The sequence below is a fragment of the Bombyx mandarina genome, chromosome 15 (assembly GCF_030267445.1).
Source record: "Bombyx mandarina strain Sakado chromosome 15, ASM3026744v2".
NCBI classification, from domain to species: Eukaryota; Metazoa; Arthropoda; class Insecta; order Lepidoptera; family Bombycidae; genus Bombyx; species Bombyx mandarina.
This window is the reverse complement of record NC_143221.1, coordinates 9,236,021-9,255,795: the sequence shown is the minus strand read 5'-3', so window position 1 is coordinate 9,255,795 and position 19,775 is coordinate 9,236,021. Positions and strand designations below refer to the sequence as shown.

Genomic DNA, 19,775 nt, shown 5'->3' with positions numbered 1-19,775 from the left:
CTTAAATATTACTATAACTATTAAAAAATAATAGTGTACAAATCGAAATTGAACACGCAAAATATTTAATTTGTGTAATTATTAAATCATCATGCATTATTAGCATCCTGCCTTTTTGTGCCACGAAGTAGTAATGCGTTCCGATTTGAAGGATGAGATAGCCGTTAAACTAGATCAGATAGAATCAAGTCTCAAGATGGATGTTGGCATTCACATTGTGATCCATAGATCATATCTAGGCCATGGATCATGAGCTGGTACACTCGTCTATGCAATAAATAAAAATCTATTTATTGAAGAACACACGGTGCGGTACCCTCGGATCGCACTGATTAAGCCAACTTTTCGAAATGTGCCGGAAGATCCAACAACCGCTATCTCGGTTACCTAACTCACCCAGCCAGACGAGGTTGATCCCAAGACAAGGTTCTAGCTTATCTAGTGTCGGTCTTATATCGCTAAAACCGACCGCAACAAGGTAATGAATAAAACACTTCGTCAAAATTACCATCATGCGGAATCCCCGAAGAACTTTTTCTACAGTCTTCTAAAGCAATAGTTTTAGGGTCGATATTTCGAGTGGTGTTCCCTTATTAACTATGTAATTTGACTTTAGATAGAAGAGACCCGTTTGGATTGTCTATTATCACGATCTCACATATCACTCGAATCTTCTAGCTCTGGATGGAGGAACTTCGATTCTTTGGGTTTTGTACAAAAGGCTTCTCCCGCAGAATCTATGCACTCGTCGATTACCCATTTTTATTTATTTATAAATGATCATATCATCTCTATTGTATGTAATCACACTATCCACAACTGGAACAGTTATTAATTAATAGTCTCGGCGTGTAAACTAACCCACACAGCCCACGAAGTTTCCCGCCGAATCTTCTGTGGGTCGGTTCCCATCTGATGGTAGATTTTGCGAAGCACTGCTCTTGCTAGGGCTAGTGCTAGTTAGCAAATTCTCTAAGACTGAGCCCGTGAGCTCACCTACCCGTCCGGGCGTAGCAGGAATAACCCCTTAGTCCTTAGGCTAGGTACCAGAGAATAGGTACTCGCAGTGTATATCGAAACATAGCCATAGATAGAAAAGGGTATAATAAAATTCAATTAACGAGTAAAACCACTTTAAAATGAAATACTCAAAAAATTTCTTCGCGCTTTCTGACCATAAATGTACATTAATGTTTTTATTTTAAAAGAAGGGATTATTCAATGTTTTTAAAGTATAAATAAAACAATTTTTTTTCTACATTTTATTATTTATTCTTCAAAACCAAAGTTCAGTGTTTATAACAATAATATAACAGGAAATTGTGTTTACAACAAAAATAGAATGGGTAGTGTTAGATCTTCACTCTTTGTCACCTTTTCACATAATATATTTGTTAGTCTCTCAAATTAGGTATTTTGCTTGAGTTTTGTGTTATTTTTTAACAGTCTTTCATCCATTATATTATTTATTGACGTTGTGATTATGTAAAACAAGGTTCTAATGTTTTCTTCTTTTAAAAAGTAAATGTTAAGACTATACAACATATATTTTTCATTAAAACTTTAAATACCCACTTTAGGAGCAGTATGAAAAAAAAACGTTCTGTTTTTATATAAACATCATAATAATATCTAATAATTATACTAAAAATTAATGGACGGTGTATAGTTATAATTCATTGGCCCTTGAACGATTCAACCTTAACCAGTAAGATATCTAAAGCTTAAATCTAATACATGGAATATGAAATTACACTTAAAGGGGAAAGAATCTACACAAATTTGCTAATGGTCATTTAAATAATTAAATAACGATAACAATATTTTTAGATAAAGCAGGTTCAAATTTGTACAAGCCTTATGATTGTATTAAGTCAATCCTGTTATACGCAAACCATAGCATATATAATAGCAGATTATAACTTTGATAAAAAACACCAAATATATTAACATGTAGTTTCCCCTAGTAGTCTAATTAATATCGAACTTATTCTTCTATATATTTTGAATATAAACACGTATATTGTTTATATTCTTTCAGCGTTTACAAATAAGAGAAAAAAGGACGGATGCTCAAATAGTCTTAGTCAGTCAATGAGTTTGCACCATTAAAATTTATTAACTAAAAATCTATAGTTATTGTTTGAATTTCTGAAGTCATTTGTCATGTGATAGTAAAGTGATAGTGAACTTCTGACCACAGCTTTACAATATGTTTTGTACATTGGCTGTTTTTATTTTTGGTTAATAATATTTTTTTAGTGCATGATATCTAGAGATACAACATAGCTTTTTTTTATGTATAAACTATTACATGTACTTAAATACAATGATTGCGTATCGTGAAAAGCTTAAATGTTTAAAGCTCGCGTTACTTTATTGCAAGAGCAATTATTTATAACAATATACAAAAGCTCTAGAGATTCACTTTAAACTTACTTACTAATAATATTAAAATGTTTGTGGCGAACAGTGCATTTTTTTTTCTTTTTTAATAGCATTATCTCATATTTTATTAACACTAATATAAAAGTATATTAAAAAAATACGGTTTAACCCGGAGGTTCCCATTTAATAGACACTAGATGATGTTTTTTTGATAACGCCATCTTGTTGTGTCTTTAAGTCGGTTAGTTGCCCTCAATTAAGAAAAATAGTATTATTATTCGCCAATAGATGTCGGGAAGAGTTGATTATTGAAAACACGAATAAAACAACATTTTATGAAAATAAATAGTAGCTAGATCGATTTATCGCCCCCGAAATCCCCTGTATACTAAATTTTATGAAAATCGTTGGAGCCGTTTCCGAGATTCAGATTATATATATATTAATATACAAGAATTGCTCATTTAAAGGTATGAGATTAGACAGCATACGAAATTATTTCCTCAATTTCATTTTTTCGGGAGGTATTTAAATGATATAATAACGCAAATACCTGTGCAAAAGTATTACAAAAGTAAGTTCTATTTTATGTATAAATTTAAAAATATCCAAAAACATCTAAAAACGTATGATTATTAATGTTACAGATTTAAAGCGATTTTACGCTGACGACCTAAGTTATTTAAATTTAATACTTGTGAAATATTTTAAATTAAACGGAATGATACAGTTACCCATTGATGTATTAAAAATATTACTGCAGTTACCGTTGAAATTCAAATACCATTATTACATTTACAAAATACATAATTGATTATTGATAATTTAAATGGTGATTGATAATTTAAAATACAATATTATCACCTACTTATCAATAAAAGCATTGAGTTTCAAGAAATAACTGTCAAAAATAGATCAGTAAGTAGGTAGCCGCTATTCTATAGAACTGGCACAAATGAACACATTTTAATATGTAAATTATTGTAAATATAAAATATCTGTGCTTCAATATTTAACAAACTTACACGGTAACCTATTATTTTTTTTCTTTTTTCCAATGCACTGGTATCTGATGTTGCACTTACTTAATATATATTGGAGCGCGGGCCTGCAGTTTCGTGTGAGCCGATGCGTTTTTCTGGAACATCGAAAATATTTTACATTTAATCTGATTTCTGTAAAAACACGCAATGTTACGCAATATTTAAATCATTTTGTTTGTTTTTTTTTTATTGCTTAAATGGGTGGACGTGCTCACAGCCCACCTGGTGTTAAGTGGTTACTGGAGCCCATAGACATCTACAACGAAAGTGCGCCACCCACCTCGAGATATAAGTTCTAAGGTCTCAGTAGTTACAACGGCTACCCCACCCTTCGAACCGAAACGCATTACTGCTTCACGGCGGAAATAGGCGGGGTGGTGGTACCTACCCGGGCGGACTCCCAAGAGGTCCTACCACCACTGAATTATTTGTTAAATAATTTAGAAAAAAATTGTTATAAAAGAGCGACTTCGTTTCGCTTTCAAAGTAAGACACAAACAAAGCGAACACAGCTTCAACAGACTGTTAGCCTTATTAACCTTAATCAGCTCGTTCGGTTTGGTTCGTTAGGCCTTTGATTCGTATTCCATTTCGAAGCGCGCTTGTGACTCTTTTAGTTTATTGCGTTTCTTACGTTGGATATTAGCTTCGGTCAAAAACAAAGCGGAAGCAACAATACACGCTATAGCGCCGACCACGCCCAATCCGAATGACCATCCTGAAATAACGACATTTGTTCATATACTATAATTACTACACTATATTATTATACTACATATTCACTTTTTAAACAACATTATTATTGAAATAATTATGATTATTAGTTAAAGTTACCTAAATAGTTGTTGGGATGATCTGGCATCCACCCATCGGTGTTACCCAAACATGCAAATACTATAACAGCAATTGCACCACTTATTCCTGCAGAGATAAAACATTTTCAGTTCATAAACAATAATATCCCTTGAAAGAAGGTTATTTAGATTTTCAAGGTATAAGTCGTAAATAAATTATGTTTTTTTTTCGTTTAATTAATTCGCGTATTACCCAAAGTATTACACATATTTACTTCTTTCAAAGTAATTTCCGATGAAAGTTGATTTGAAAATTTTTTATACCAAGTTTTCCAGAATTTCTGATAGTTGGTGTTTCGATTAACTTAAAAAAAAATATATATATATTACCTCATTATAAAAACAGCTCTTCGTAATTTTTATACATTTACTTACCAGCACCCAACATAATGAATCCAATGCTTTTTATCAATAAGATGAATCTGCTTTGGTCGGGTCCACAGCAAAGAAAGAATATCAATACCAATATGGTACTTATCAACACTCCGAGGAGGCACAGTGTGAAGAAAAATTGAGTTGCTATCATAAATCCTTAAATAAAATCAAGAAATACTTTTAGTTCAAATAAAGACAACAAAAAGAACTGTTGGCGAAGTTACAAGCAATATAGTAGCATAACTTTATATTTTATATAGTATCTTTTTTGACAAACCAAAAATTGTGTTGCAGACATAATCAGAACGGAAAACTAAGACTAAACAAGTATTTCCAACCAACCAGTATTAAAAAAATTTGACGGAATTAACATGGAAGCGGACAGATTGCGCAGCCCTACCAAATATAACATTTTATTATCGCTAATATAATCACCTGGTAACAAATAGCCTCGAATCTTATCATACCCTGTAGTAAACGGGTCATAGACCCAACGACAACCCACGAAAAACCGTCTCTGGTGCTGATCTAATGGATCTGGCAGTGATCTGAAGCAGTAGTTCCATAATCCAAGCCTGCAAAACATTCGATGCGACATCATCAAATATTAATTCCAATAGGTACCTACTAATTTAAAAAAAAATTACGAAATCTATGAAACATTATAGTTTTTTTTGCAATACAGCCTAATTTAATTACCTGTCCAATCTTGCACTCCTTATTCTAGAGTCGCTAACCAACCAACTTGGTGTGCCGAAAGCCAAGGCGACTGTGACAAGGGCAATAACAAAAACGCCAATGCCACAATTACCGGCCAAACTTCTATTCTTCATGATGCCTGTGACAAATTTCAATGCATATACTACAGAACTGTAGAAAATTTAAAGGTTTTTTTTATTTAATGTTTATTATTTTGCAATTATTTGATATTAAGTGAATAGAGTTACGAATAGTTATTGAAATAAATAGGTATCTAGTTTTAAAATATATGCTTTGCAATGTTCCACTGGGTGAACAACGACTTAGTTTTCATTGTAACTAAAACTGAGTACCTATTTATCCTTGACGATTAGCATTAGTTCAACGTCTGCTACCATTAAACAGTGCTAAGGAACTTTATATGGCAACGGCATTTCACATAAAGCAAGGCTCTTTTAAGATGACCGGACTACGGATACGTATGTTTCGCAACATACGACGTGCACGCGTGTGAGTTACATAGAACAGAACATTCACCAAGAAATACAATGCCGATAAGTTCACACGGATTACTCACTGTGGGAAAACATTGAAGATTAATTACTATAACTATTTTTTTTCTTTTCGAATTCATAATACATTTATAACTTTGGCTGAAATTAACGAATTTAAATGAACTTTGTGGCGATTGCTCTCGTAATTCTACCAACCCGAATTAACTTGAAACAAATAATATGAACCTTGAAATGTATTGAATTCTCACGCAGTTCTACTTTTTTTTAATATTTAATCTGAAATACGCGAATACTCACGCGCTACCTATTAGAGGTCCGTTGATGATATGAGAATAGCCGTAACTAAATACTTAACTTGTAACTTGTAATACTGAGACCTTAGAACTCATGTCTCAAGGTGGGTGGCGGCATTTACCTTGCAGACGTTTATGGGCTCCGGAAACCACTTAACATCAGGTCAGCCGTGAGCTCGTCCACCCATCTAAGCAATAAAAAAATATATAAAAAAGCCATCCCTGAAATTTCAACTACTCTATTGCCTATGTTTCAAACAGATAAAAGACACACGAGCACATGTAACAAAGGCACAATATACAAACTCTTTTTCTATATTTTCCATATAACATAATTTTGATTACACATATTATTCTATCATAGATATTCATAGATATTTCAAGTTATATTTTTTTATCCAATCACACCCTGCAATAATTAGAATAGGCACTGATTTTTATTTTCGAAAAAAACAGAAATACCAGAAAATGAAAAATGTCAGGATTTTTGTTTTTGCCATTCTTAGTGTAATTTGTGATCCTGGACACATCTGAAGATGTACAGCTGTGATGCAGTGTATATTAATAATGAAACGGACTTCTGTATTCACATCCACTTATCTAAGTACACATATTATGATTCTTGGTGATTACAACACTTATCAAAGTTGGTTTAGATACAAAATCTCCATGCTTCTGGCTTGAACTATCTACAATGCTACTTTGCCTTACAACTCAGTATATTGTAATAATAAGATACTAGTACATTCTACATCCAAACCATAGTTTCTTTCAATATTGTAGTAGATATGCATACTTGAATTATCAGAGTACCCAGTAATATCTAGCAGATTGGCTGTTCTGGCATGACCTGAGCAATGCTAACCATTCAATATCAGGTGGTGGCATACTTATCTTGCCTACAATGACAATAAAAATTAATAAAAAAGGTACATTCTGACCAGCAACAGAAAAGTAACTCACGTGTTGGGACTATAGGAAGTCAGACTGAAAACTGAAAACACTTTTGTTGCTTCACATTCGATGTTTTATAACCCCACACAAGTTACCTTGTTTCATCATTGTATTATATTTAAGTGATAAAACACAATGTCACCATTAGTAGTTCTAATGTTAGTCTTACAACTTCAAATACAATGACACTATTAAAACTTTGACTACACACTATTCCCGAAGAGTAAACAGGAACAAAAAAAAATTTTCCTATTCAAAAAACTATGTTTGTTTTCAGTAAAAGTCCTAAGATATCCTGCTAAATTAATGAGTAATAAATGACTATAACTTATAGACATACTAAGAAAGCAAAATACCTCTATTTTTTTACATTTCTTAAGAACTGGTGGATAAGCTCAACATTTACAAAAAATAAATTAGAAGATTGGAGTTTAAATTGAACCCCTCGATATAGAGCACATAAATGTTGTGAAACAGCAATATAATAACAACCACCTTGGAACAAACTTTATTTGAATAAGAATAGTGGTGATTGGTGTAAAAAGAGATGAGGATATTGCCACTCCAAACCAATTATAGAGCAGTAGCACAACATTCACTAAATCAGCTATGGAACCCTAAAAAATAATAATGCTGTATTTATTTAAACTTAAAAGTACCGCCACTGTACCTTTATCCAAATCCAACTCACTTTAAACAATAATTCCATCAAAATGAACATCAAAATAATATATTAGATTTTGGAGTGATCAATTTAAGATAATTATCACTCGTGTAAATGTTAACAATTATAAATTAGAGATATTTGTTTGTATAGTTGAAATTTAACTTCTTTAAACTAGCATTTCAATACATACATACACATATTATAATACTGGTAAAGAAGTAAGCTAAGGCTGCACATTTTTCACTGAATTAATATCAAACATTAATTTTTTCCATAAACATACACTAAGCTTTCCATAAAATTTACTTTCATTAAATGCAAAAAAATAAAACCCTTGATTTATAGAAATATACCTGTTCAAATATGAAGACAGTATTTTTAAAGTTTGTAACAAACGACGACCGATAGATAATCAAGGAAACGCCTATTTTAAGTCCCACTTACCGTTTCGACGTTATTTTTGTATTTTGTGTGCTGAAATGATACTTTTGAATGTCATAAACACTTGATTAAAATTATATGAATTAGACTTGACAGCAAATAGAAGTAATTTATCACATTAACTCAAAATCCGATCCTTTGATTACAATCACTTTACGGTGTAAGCCTGTAAGGCATAGTACACATAATAATTGAGAGTATTCTGGTAGGTAGGCAGTGTGACCATCTCAAAACTATAGATCATGCCATAATTTAGTTGAAAACCTGCCAAATCCTGCCAAAATCTGTAGTAAATAATGCCTAATTAATGTCAACTTTATTAACCGTTTTAAAAAACCAAGAATAGTAAGAATACAGGAGTTGTTGCCGGGAACTTAAAGGGGATGTTGTGCTATGCAGCTTTATTTTCTAACAATGTGCAAAATTACTCTAAAATGAACAATATTTGAAGTATAATATATTAATGGTTTTTTAGTATTAGTTACATAATAATATGTGTTTATGTGAGAAATGTATAATATAAGCTATATTTTTATTAAATTAAAATTAAACATTGCAATTAGCGTTATAGTTTTCATTTTCTTCATCTTTATATATGTTAATCAGTCTACTTAACATATCTTTGGTTGGTTTAAATGCAATGCAATCTTCATGCTCACCAATACCTTGTTTAACATGCAAGATAGACGCTACATGTTTGTTTATAAATCTGTTGCGCGTTTTCGTTTTAATTAAATTTATTTGAGAGAATAATCTTTCGCACGTAGCATTAGACATTGGTAAACATAGCAGTACCTTTGCGAAATTTGCAATATTTACGTATTTTAAGTGCCCACTGGAATTCCGCATTTTCCAAATAGCATCCCAAAAGCTGTCAACACTTAGAGCACAATTTGAATTATTGCTACCACTAGATTCTAATAAATTACTTACGTACTGCTTTGTCTATTTCTAATTTTTTCATCAGCAAGATTAGGGAATTGATTTATAATATTTGATATATATCTATATATTTTTATTGCTTTGATAGGTGGACGAGCTCACAGCCCACCTGGTTTTAAGTGGTTACTGTAGCCCATAGACATCTACAACGTAAATGCGCCACTCACCTTGAGATATAAGTTCTAAGGTCTCAGTATTGTTACAACGGCTGCCCCACGGGCCCCACCCTTCAAACCGAAACGCATTACTGCTTCACGGCAGAAATAGGCGGGGTGGTGGTACCTATCCGTGCGGACTCACAAGAGGTCCTTACTACCAGTAATTACGCAAATTATAATTTTGCGGGTTTCATTTTTATTACACGATGTTATTCCTTCACCGTGGAAGTCAATCGTGGAAGTAATCGTGTAAATATATTAAATTTCCTAACTCAGCCTACTTGAATCAGCTAACAACTGATTCATATCATCATGAATTCATATCATACCCTGTGCCTATGCTAGTGTCATTCTGGAGGATTTTTGAAATATTATTTAGAGCTGAAAGTGGGACACTTTTTCAATCTTCTCCCATATGAGACGATTCGCCTTACATTTACCCTCCATAAAGTGGAGCTATTAAAAATTGTATTAACAACCATAGATAATACACATAAATTAGTTAAGGCGTAAACACATTATTAAAACGCGAAGTGACGCAACCTGTCGACATCCGATATGCATAGTGCACATTACCATTACGCGACGCCACGATATAGTAGCAATTTCTGAGAACAGTTAGCTAACAGCAGTGGAAGTGTATGGTTAGGTATGTACAATGGATTTAATAAAATATAATGAATCAGGTGAAGACTTTGAAGAAGATTTGACGAAAATTTTGGGTACATATATGATACTTAAACGACGATGAATTTCTTCCCATGCATTATTTCTCATTATATGATCCCTGTATATAGCTAAATTCATGTCTTAGAGAACAGGATATCGTTTTACTAACTCAATTAACTGTAGGTACGTCGGTCATATCAAATGCTAAACGCTAAATAAATGCAAAAAAATAATATTAAATTGGCATAAATTCTGTTTGAAGGGTTAAAGAATGCATATATGCTCTATGACAGTTTTTGACTGATGTTGGGTGTTGTCTAGAATCTAAACATACCGCGCACTACGCGTCGGATTGCGTGTTTACCCCCACCATGGACAACACACCGACCTGGCAGGTCTGGATCGGGTGGCGTGTGCGCGCATGGCGTCTCGTCAGATGTTTATAATGTGATTTTGATCTATAGAAAACAATACGTTTGATTCTACTCAACACGCATCGCGTTTTAATAGTGTATTTCCACCTTTATAGATAAGCAGCTCAAACACTCAACAATAATGCTTTCGGGCGTCGGTCACTAGGTGGCTTCGCTTCAAATAGTTTCCCATTGCTCCTGTAGATGGCAGTAACATATTACCTATCCTATATTTTATTTTTAATAAAGGATTTTGTAATGTTAATTTAATCAATTTGTCTATAACAAATAAAGACGTGTATAATTTATTGTTTTTTTTTAATTTCTGTGTTTAGTTATGCAATAATCAAATGCCTTAACTTTAACAACATATAAGTTTAGGGGCATTCGCTACAAGATGTCGCTAGTTTCAGTACTAGTAAAAAAAAGATCAAAATAATTTAAATAAAAACTTTGCTAATTAAAATATTCACTAAAAATTTATTTCCTGTAATCTAGCCTATCCCTCAAAAAAGTTTTACTATTCATAATAATAATAGCAACTAGGAACAAATCACGCACAGTCAATTTAAGATTCCCTGTGGTACGGATACCTTCTTCTTTTTTTTATTTTTTTTTTATTGCTTAGATGAGTGGACGAGCTCACAGCCCACCTGGTGTTAAGTGGTTACTGGAGCCCATAGACATCTACAACGTAAATGCGCCACCCACCTTGAGATATAAGTTCTAAGGTCTCAATTATAGTTACAACGGCTGCCCCACCCTTCAAACCGAAACGCATTACTGCTTCACGGCAGAAATAGGCAGGGTGGTGGTACCTACCCGTGCGGACTCACAAGAGGTCCTACCACCAGTAATTACGCAAATTATAATTTTGCGGGTTTCATTTTTATTACACGATGTTATTCCTTCACCGTGGAAATCAATCGTGAACATTTGTTGAGTACGTATTTCATTAGAAAAATTGGTACCCGCCTGCGGGATTCGAACACCGGTGCATCGCTCAACACGAATGCACCGAACGTCTTATCCGTTAGGCCACGACGACTTCAAATTCTTCTTCTTCTTGCTTCGGTTTCCTCAATACTGAGGGTCGTGACCACCTCCTCGCAACAAGAGTTTATTACGGACCATTCCACGCCATTTGCCTCTATCTGCCGCCGAGTGTAGAGAATCGTAAGCTGTGGTGTCGAGGGTAGTGCGGATCTGGTCAGTCCAACGATAAACATACTTACATATGTTTTAGTATATACATACATGGATAGTAAGCACCCAGACAAATAGCAAACAAACCTACCTGTTCACCATACCCGCCTGCGGGATTCGAACACCGGTGCATCGCTACATACGAATGCACCGGACGTCTGCAATAGAGCCGCTCACATTTTCTCTTGGGTTTCCTTTGCTGGACCCCCCAATCGCTAACCGATAACACTTCCGGGATATCTCTATCGTGGCGCCGTCTCGACAACAATGGGTTGACACCATCGATCGTACGATCTACGATCGATGGTTGACACAAAGAGAAGAGTGCTCTGCTTCTGTAAGATGTAATATTGCCTTAATACAGGATAAGCGATAAATTCACATGCCCAGCTACAGCAATAAATAAAAAAAGGTTTTTTTTTCCAGTGTTCTTCGAGCCAACCGACCGAAGGAAAGCAACAAAAATTCTTCAAAACAATGAGAACACGGTGGCTTTCTCCAGTCCGAATGTTGCGGAATTAAGAGCTATGGCTACCTTTCTAGAGCCGAATTTACGAGGCCCTTTAACTTCAGATTTAGAAGAAATTAAATTACTTTCAAAAATTGTGGCCAAAAGGGTACAATATTTGATAGTTACTGCTGGATCTAAAGGTGTATTTATTGTAAATAAAAATATAACAACAAAGGAACCATTAATAAGCCACTTTCCAGTTGATTACATACAAAATGTTGAGAATGTTTCTGGTGCTGGTGATTGTTTTTCTAGTGGTTTTGTACTAGGTGTTCTACTAGGATTAAGGAAATCTTTGTGTATCCGCATTGCTTTTGAAACGGCAAAAGCTGCCTTACACTGTAAAAAAACAGTCCCACAAAATTTAAATGTACGACTAGTCTACCCAAAATCCATTAAATAAAGATGGCTACTAATAATTGCAACAAAAGAATTACGAATCTTGTTCTCAATTCTTTAAAATTACAAAATGACTTTATTGATATCATGATCTAAACTATCTAATATACAACTATACGTATACGTGTAAATGTCAATGAAGCTCAATAATATAAGAATAATTTAGTTTATCTACATTTTGTAAATTCGCTGAATATTTTATTTAACAACAATCTTATACTTAATATTATAAAGCTGAAGAGTTCGTTTGTTTGTTTGAACGCGCTAATCTTAGGAACTACTGGTTCGTTTTGAAAAAATCTTCAGTGTTAGGTAAACCATTTATCGAGGAAGGCTATAGGCTATATAACATCACGCTAAGACCAATGCAAGCGGAGTACCAATAAAGAATGTTTCAAAATCGGCGTTTTTTTTTTTCTTATGAGAGCTTCCACTGCGTGCGCTGCGGAAATTGTTAAAGTTTCGCTAAATTAATGTATGAGAGAATTCTTCCCCTTTAAATGATTTAAAAAAAAATCCGCGACAGTATATGTCTATAGGTATGTTAAGGTTGGCTCACTATTACCTTTTTTTATGCTATCCAAATTTGTTCTAAAATAAAGCATTATTTATGAAGGTGTTTTTATAAAGATGATATTAATCCCTATCCAAATACGTTATTCATTACAACATTGAAAAACCCAAATCACTTCAAGATAGGCTTAGACAATTATAGATTTTTCTGGATTTCTCCAGGATCCCATCATCAGATCTTTTTTTTTACTTAGATGGGTGGACGAGCCCACATCCAACCTGGGATTAAGTGGTTACTGGATCCCATAGACATCATACAACGTAAATGCGCCACCTACCTTGAGATATAAGTTCTAAGGTCTCAAGTATAGTTACAACGGCAGCCCCACCCTTTAAACCGAAACGCATTACTGCTTCACGGCAGAAATAGGCAGGGTGGTGGTACCTACCGGCGAGGACTCACAAGAGGTCCTACCACCAGTAATAAAGATCTTGATGAAAACAGGACCATTCGGGAAGTCTACCCTATCGAACAAAAAAAAAAGAAAAAAGAATTATCAGAATCGATTCAAGCATTCTCGAGAAATCGGTGAACATACATAGATAAAAAAAAAGGTCGAATTGATAACTTCCTCTTATGAAGTCGGTTAAAAAGACTGCTTCTGGTACCTTACATAGCTCCTTAACATTCTATTATTGAAAAATATTTTCACTTTCTACGGAAATGAAGAGGCGAGTAAAATTTTGCGTTATGCCAAAGTAACTATTTCACGCGGACGAAGTCGCGGACAAAAGCTAGTTACATAATAAAACTTTTATAAAATAAAATATTATTCAGAAGTTTATTTAGTCCTAGTGCTTGTTTACCTGTCTACAATTTTATTGTTTTATGGGACATAAAAATATCAAAAATTAAGTACAACACATACAAAATCATTTATTTATATTTAGAATCTTTCTTCATTGATAACACTAAAAAAATTATAATATTCTGTCTGTATGTAGACTGAAAAACGAGTAACATAACTTGGTGCACGTGAAAAAAGTGAAACTTGTTTTGGTCTGTAGTATTATGGTTTTATTTATTTTTCATCCTTAAATCAAATTTCTCTTGTAATATGGACCTAGCTCGCTTTGTATTTTCTCTCTCTCTCCACGGTCGAATGGTTCGCGAGACGCTGTATATTTTGTCTCTCGCTCTTCCTAAATTGTATATTTTCTGTCTAGCCGTAACAAATCTGTCGCGAGTTAAATTTTACTCTCAAACACAACTAAAGTTTCACTTCAAAATATTTAAAAACATTGTATGTACAAAAGCAAGTTAACATATTAAATCATACTAAACTTTTCTTCGAGCTTACCCACAAATCGAGTAAAATGGGATATACAAAATCTGTATCATTATAGAAATGTTATATTTGTACTTAGTACCCCTTTTACACATTTTGTAGATTCGTACCTAGGTGTTTAAAATTAAAATAATCTTTAAGCAACACACAGTTTACACTCACAATACCTACACTAACAGTTATACTTAAATAGGCAACCTATTTATCAGTTTTTATTCGTTTTACCCTTATTATCAGTTTTTTTAACTCTTATATTTATTTATACAATATATATTTGAAAATATAAAAAAAAAATACAGGAATGCAGACTGGCCTGCATTGACGAAACTCATTCATACACCTTACATAATAACTTTATTACCTATACTATGATGATGCAGTTGTGAGATTCCTACACATGCTCAGGTATTTTCATAATTGTATTCATTCAGACATGATTTTTTGTTTTAACAAATTCCATAGAGGTAAACTAAAACTGGGGTAGAATGTTAGGAGCCAAATAAACATGTTAACTTATATCTAAACAATTTTCTCAGTGTTACCAATTGACAAATTCTATTACTTACGATATAACAAACATCACCTTTTAGTGCTGTATGCTGATATTTCTACCAGAAAATTGTTATAACAAAGCTGTGGTAAGAACCAGTGTAATAATATTTAAAAAAAATGTTTATCATACTCTACACTCTTATGAAGAAATATTTTATTAGCTTTAGTAGATTAAAAAGAATAAGATGGTATCATTTCAGTAGATAGCTTGGTTGCCCATCAAGTCGGCCTCAGACTTGTCTATCAATACTGGCAACCCAGTGGATTTGAACTTAATAGTTTTGTATATAAACGACAACCTAACTTACAACTACTTTTACATTGATGAGTTTCACAAAATGGACGGATTACATTTAATTAATATTAAAATATCTTTAAATATCGGTGTGTCCTCTGGTATAACCAAGGTTCCTTTCATGCATATTGTAAGCAGATGGCTCACGACTCTGCATCTCATGCAGTTTTTTGTATTTGTGTACTCTGGCTACAATTAAAAACAGTATACCAGCAGGAAACAGTGATATTACACCCACAACTCCAAGAGCATAAGCCCAACCCAAGTCATTATTCTGCCAATGGGGCATCCAATCACGCCCATCACCTCTGGCTCCAAATGTCACAACTGATATGATTCCAGAAAAGCCTGAAAAGTACACAAATTGATTTTATTCTTCTCTCTTTATTATTAATATTAATTATTATCAGAAGCTTACTTTCATTGCTAAATTCATTTTACAGCTTACTCCTTACATATTATTTGCCTTTGTTTCTTTAATTCCCAAAGACTAATATAGATAATAATCATGACACAAGATCAATTAAAATTGAATTTCTAAACATAATATACTGCAACTAATATTTTTGCACTGCATTCAATGTACAGTGGGCTAAATGATTTAAAGGGTGCAGAGCAGCCATTGTAAAAAACTGCTTAGAACTCATGTCTCATGGCTTGGGAGGGAGAATTGATTTTGTCGATTTTATGGGCTCTGGTAATTACTTGAGATTCATTTTGTAAATATTTTAATTGAATATTGTATTTATAGTTAATATTAATATTCAAAATAAAAAAATTGTTAATCAATACTAACCTCCGATCACTAACACAGTTCCTAAAGTTACCAAAAGTGTCAAATAGTCATCATCATCCTTGTCCTTCTTTAAATAAAGAAAAACCAAAAACATCGAAAGCAGAACACAACACAATGTTATGGTGAAGAAGAACTGTGTCGCAATGAAAAAACCAGGCAATAAAATATCATGTATAATATAGAATTCTTCTTCAAATATCCACCAGCAGCTGTTAAAGACGGTATCGTACCAGTGATGTACGTCTTCGAATTTGTTGAAACATACTTCCCACAAACCTGAAATTATCACAAGGCAGTATTATGAGTTTGTCATTTTACAGTAGAGCCTGGCGTTAATGATATTGATGTTAATAAACAAAGATTTTTCCGTTTACGTACGTACGATTCTTACCTATTTTCAGAAACTTTGAATCCTTTAGCTTCCCATCAGTTACCAACCAATATGGACTTCCAAATGCTATTATAATAAAAAGAGCTGCGAATGCGAAAAATCCCAAAGCAAAGTAGCCGGTCTTAGATTTCGTCATTTTAAAAACTACAAAAATTTATTAAATTTTTTAAATAAGTTTAGACTAGTTTGAAAATATCAACAAACTACACGCCCTACCACAGATATTACATTAGGCATCAAATATGTGTTTAAATCTATGATATCAAATAATTTTCTTACAGCGTATGATTAGACAGGCATAGGAGATTAAGCCCACAAACTATAACTTACACTAAATAAAAAATTTATGGCATGTAAACTCATGTAAAGTCTCATATTTTTTTTGTCCAGTCTACCTATTATTAATAATTTTAATCATAGTTTTTCTTTTGTTTTAGAATAATGGAAACTGTAAAAGATTACTACGACCTACATGTCCATTTTTATACATGGAGGATAGAATCAAGGAATACCATCATGTATAGAGGACAGGTTGAAAAAGCGGTCACCTGTAAACAGCAATTTATTGTTCGAAGACTCCCTGAAACGGCGCTAGTGTAGGAAGTGGAAATAGTACGACTGTAGCAGTTTTAAACAGTTCAGCGTGCTGGATTCTAGTGAAAGCTATGTTCCGACAAACTCTGCAAGTATTTTTCAGTGCTCTTGCTTGCAGTGCTAGGGAGAAATTCGTTTAGTTAAGTATACAGTCGTAGTATTCTAGGGAAATATATAACGTCATAAACCATTGCCATTTTTTTGGTATTTTCGAAGTAAGGCTCTCTCAGGGCTTAAGCGCGTGATCACTTTTACCGTGCACAACCTCGTTTCAAGAATTCAGTTAAGTTATTGAAGTGAAATATTAATGCATTTAATTTCATTTCACTTAATATTATCATTTTTCAAATTAAAAATTATAAAATACTAGGCAGTAAGTATAGTGTGATATCTTTGCCTTTCCAGTTAGAAAAATAGAACTACTATTTAAGCAAGTGTATAGTCTATGCCTTAAGGCTGTATGGGTTTAGACCCCCTTGCCTTTTCAAATAACGAAAAATTGTACCAAAAAAAATCTATGCTTTAGTCTTTACTGCCATAGATTATACACTGATTACCTATTAATATACTGCACTGCAATGAATTATAATTTGAGAATTTGAAGTAAATAAATATTTAAACTAAATATATATACCAATATACCAAAGACTGTCCGAATGAATTTACAAAATGTAAGACTTAAGAGCCTTCTCCGACGGAGATCAATTTACACATCCAAACGGTACTCTTCTACAAACGTTGAAGAAACCAGTGTGAAACATTTGTGTAAACATTTAAGTTTATCAGAAAGCAATGTACAATACATCTGTTTAAAATATCCTGTGTTACGGAATATAAATGAAGCCAAAGTACAAGATTTAGTGAATACTGTTCGAGAACTCGGATTTGATAAAAATGTACTTATTGAAGAGCCTTCATTGTTTAGTATTTTACCTCAAACATTACGCCTTAGATACCAAGTTCTAGACGAATGCGGAATACAAACAATCAATAAATCACACCTACTTTCATATTTAACTTTAGTCAAACATAAAACAGTATATGAATTAAAAAAATCAAATGACATCCCGTTTCATATTAATGTTGAGAATAGACTTGCTGGTTATATGACACAGTGGCCTACATCACTAACTACGTTAATTTTAGGAGATGTTAATAACTATAACCTGTATGATTTACGTCTCAAAGTATTACAAAGGTATTTAGAGTTAGTTCTGGATTTGACAAACAATGAATTTGATAGAGGATTACAAACATACCCAACAATTCGACACAGACCATTGAAATTTATAAATAAAACTTTATCAATACTAAAATCAGAAATTATGATGCCAATTAGCAAAATTAAAAGCAACTTATATTTAATACATGTTGACCCTGAAAACCTGAAGGACATTATGTATAATCTACAATCCTTGGGAGGTTTAGATATAAAAGAGGTTATAAGAAGTCATCCGAAGTTGGCCACTAAGAGATGTTCTACAATGATGGAAATGAAAAAATTATTAAATGAATATGGAATTGATAATGAAGCACAAAGAAGATGCTTTGATATATATACATTAGCACCGAGTACTGTGAGAGAAAGGTTAGAGAATGCCAAAAGTATACCAGAATTTAACACCTTTCAGAATCACCCTAGATTTTTGAAAATGATTCATTACAATAAAACAGCTTTAAATAGACTTCGTAAATCATTTGAAAATAATAAGAAATGTCTAAGTCTGAACATTTTATCAGGAAGCTCCGCACATTATGAAGTTTTTGAGAAATCTCCAGGTGACCGTTTGGGTAAAGGTAAAGACCTTTTATTCTGTGTATCACAATCACTTGGTAAAAACTATGGAATGAATGAGATCCGTAGAATTTTAAAGAGACATCCATTTTGGATAAACGTTCCATTAGTACAAGTGCAATATGTCTGTGAAAAGTTATCAAAAGAATTTAGCCACGAGGATATTTATTTTAATTGCCCTATTATTCTGTATCCATGGGATAAAATAAGAGATGCATTAAAGTCTTTGAAAACGGCAGTGCATTCAAATTTGGACCATCTAGATTTTAATAGATTAGGAAATCGTCAAAAGTTAAGTCTTGTACTTTATGCTTTAGAGAAGAAACACTATTTTTCTGGAAATGGTGTATGGGCTGAAGACAAAACCAGGAACATAATTTGTCCATTAAATAAAGAAAATATAAAACAAACTGTGCCTATTTAGCAGAGCTAGTGTTAATGATTAATTAATTGGCAATGAGAAGACCTAATGAAATGAAAATTTATGTAAAAAAGGAATGAATCAAAAATCATTACAATTAATTAAAATGAAAAAAATCATTAAACAAGTACGGAACAAATTATGAGAGTTGTAATTTACTAAACTCTACCAGTTTCCTTAATAAATAGTTGCTCAGCTTAATCATATCAAAATCTTTAAACTTTTAAATTTCAGAGCGCAATTACGAATCAGAGGAAACCCACCATGTTTTAGTTTTCTCTAAGTGTTTCTTACTAAAACAAATATACAGTCTTGGTGATTTTGCATTTTTTACTGTTAAGTATCTAATTCATGTCATAACAATAAGTTTTAATTTTTAATTGTATGGTACAATTTTAATTTGAAGCTTGCATTTTTTTAATTGCATGAATTACATTAATTAAATTTGAAGTAGGATTGATTATGGTCGAATTTGATCATTGGATCTGCTAATATTATATATCGAGGGGTGAAAGGCTTTTCAATTTGATATAAGCGACATT

General features: G+C 32.9%; 4 protein-coding genes across 8 annotated transcripts in view; 2 read left to right on the top strand and 2 right to left on the bottom strand.

Annotated features, from left to right (window-relative positions):
- LOC114248952 (uncharacterized) overlaps window positions 1-12,927 on the top strand; it is a 120,324-nt gene extending 107,397 nt beyond the window's left edge. For 3 of the 4 annotated variants that reach the window (XM_089732935.1, XM_028182391.2, XM_028182392.2), the window contains exon 11: window positions 12,044-12,927. In XM_089732935.1, coding sequence (XP_089589061.1) covers window positions 12,044-12,531 — 488 coding nt within the window. In that variant the 3' untranslated portion in view covers window positions 12,532-12,927. Of the gene's footprint in view, window positions 1-10,527; window positions 10,606-12,043 lie in introns of those variants that run through there. The other variant, XM_089732936.1, reaches the window with a different exon arrangement.
- Window positions 1,248-8,431, bottom strand: sinu (claudin family member sinuous). Of its 2 annotated transcripts, none has more exons than XM_028182402.2 (7): window positions 8,233-8,431; window positions 5,360-5,498; window positions 5,096-5,235; window positions 4,661-4,816; window positions 4,266-4,352; window positions 3,971-4,149; window positions 1,248-3,526 (listed from the first exon to the last, which is right to left on the bottom strand). In XM_028182402.2, exons 2-6 carry the CDS (start codon window positions 5,491-5,493, stop codon window positions 3,998-4,000), a joined length of 669 nt encoding a protein of 222 aa, XP_028038203.1. In that variant the 5' UTR covers window positions 5,494-5,498; window positions 8,233-8,431; the 3' UTR covers window positions 1,248-3,526; window positions 3,971-3,997. The 2 variants fall into 2 exon arrangements, with proteins under 2 accessions (XP_028038203.1, XP_028038205.1); XM_028182404.2 differs by having other exon boundaries at window positions 4,066-4,149; window positions 8,233-8,424.
- A 1,030-nt stretch (window positions 12,928-13,957) lies between the features above and the next one.
- On the bottom strand, window positions 13,958-16,756 carry kune (claudin). Its single transcript, XM_028182401.2, has 3 exons — window positions 16,424-16,756; window positions 16,033-16,308; window positions 13,958-15,584 (listed from the first exon to the last, which is right to left on the bottom strand). Exons 1-3 carry the CDS (start codon window positions 16,557-16,559, stop codon window positions 15,316-15,318), a joined length of 681 nt encoding a protein of 226 aa, XP_028038202.1. The 5' UTR covers window positions 16,560-16,756; the 3' UTR covers window positions 13,958-15,315.
- Window positions 16,757-17,542: 786 nt separating this feature from the next.
- On the top strand, window positions 17,543-19,372 carry LOC114248977 (transcription termination factor 5, mitochondrial). Its single transcript, XM_028182427.2, has one exon. It carries the CDS (start codon window positions 17,674-17,676, stop codon window positions 19,234-19,236), a length of 1,563 nt encoding a protein of 520 aa, XP_028038228.2. The 5' UTR covers window positions 17,543-17,673; the 3' UTR covers window positions 19,237-19,372.
- The last annotated feature ends 403 nt before the right edge of the window (window positions 19,373-19,775 follow it).